Below are 1,171 nucleotides of genomic sequence, written 5' to 3' on the forward strand. Positions count from 1 at the left end.
CATCATGTGATACATGGAAAAATTATGATACAAAGTCCAAATGAAACGTAGGAAGACATAATTTTGACTTTGTTTCATAATTGTAATTTTTATATAAAAATTATGACATAAAAAGTCAAAATTGTGACACAGTATCTCCACTTTTTTAATTTCCATGTGTATTTTATTATTTTATCTGTTCTAAAATGATGTATTTCTGTATTTGATTTATTTTTCCTGGCATGAGTGGTCCTCTGTACATATGAAATGTATGTGCTGCTCCATTTATGTTAAAATCTTTTGTTTTGGCTCACGTTTATGAGGGGCATGTGTGATTTCTGTTGCTCGGTGTATTTTTATTAGGCTAAAGTACACTGTGAGTGACTCCCCTCTATGTTTCCATGTAGTTGGTGAGTTTGGGTATAAAGATCCTCATGCTGGTTCAGGCTCGCGGTCTCATCTCGTCGGGTCGCCTCAGTATCGGCAGTCTCGTCTCCTTCTTCTTGTACCAGAAGCCCATGTCAAACAACCTAAAGGTGAGTTGCGTTATGAATATTTCACACTGCAGAATCTCTCTGATGTGTTTGAGTTGTAAAGTATAAAATAATGATTTTTTTATTTTTGTCACAGGAGATTATGTATAGTCTGGGAGACACCGTGTCCACATTCGGAGTCATTTCCAAAGTCTTCAGTTATCTGGACAGAAAACCAAAGTGTAAGGCAGCCGGAGAGTTAGCGCCGGACAAGCTGGAGGGAAGAGTTGTTTTCCAAAATGTCACCTTCATGTATCCCTCAGTGACTGACAATAAACCAGCTCTGAAGGTAACTGTTTCACACACCGACACTGCAGGGTCGTTATGTTTAACCCTTTAAAACCTGAGCAAATTGGTTCTGTTTCTTTCAAAAACATTGCGAGAAGGCAACAAGCAACACAAGACATGGTCCAAAAATTAGCAAAAAATTAGTTACAATAAAATTACCCAAAAATAAGAAGAAATTGAAAAAGTGCTGAAATTTAAAAAAATATATGGGTATTGATTTTATATATTTTATTATATATTTTGACAGTAATGCAATATAAAATTATTATAAATATGGACATTTCCCCCTTTTTAAAAATTTCTAAATGATTCTGTTTCTTTCAAAAAAAGAAAGGAACAAGCAACGTAATAAAACATGGTCCAAAAATTAG

At 34.6% G+C, this 1,171-nt stretch overlaps 1 protein-coding gene across 1 annotated transcript; it reads left to right on the forward strand.

Moving 5' to 3' along the window:
• The first annotated feature begins 319 nt into the window (after window positions 1-319).
• LOC121966240 (antigen peptide transporter 2-like) lies at window positions 320-862 on the forward strand. The gene is made up of 2 exons (XM_042516346.1): window positions 320-515; window positions 610-862. Exons 1-2 carry the CDS (start codon window positions 414-416, stop codon window positions 850-852), a joined length of 345 nt encoding a protein of 114 aa, XP_042372280.1. The 5' UTR covers window positions 320-413; the 3' UTR covers window positions 853-862.
• The last annotated feature ends 309 nt before the right edge of the window (window positions 863-1,171 follow it).

This window comes from Plectropomus leopardus, unplaced genomic scaffold (assembly GCF_008729295.1).
Source record: "Plectropomus leopardus isolate mb unplaced genomic scaffold, YSFRI_Pleo_2.0 unplaced_scaffold23671, whole genome shotgun sequence".
Classification (NCBI taxonomy): domain Eukaryota; kingdom Metazoa; phylum Chordata; class Actinopteri; order Perciformes; family Serranidae; genus Plectropomus; species Plectropomus leopardus.

Excerpts from the sequence above, each read along its gene's own strand:
- LOC121966240 (XM_042516346.1), top strand. The coding sequence starts at position 414 with ATGCTGGTTCAGGCTCGCGGTCTCATCTCGTCGGGTCGCCTCAGTATC. Across the intron at positions 516-609 it reads CCATGTCAAACAACCTAAAG|GAGATTATGTATAGTCTGGG; the intron begins GTGAGTTGCGTT and ends TTTTTGTCACAG.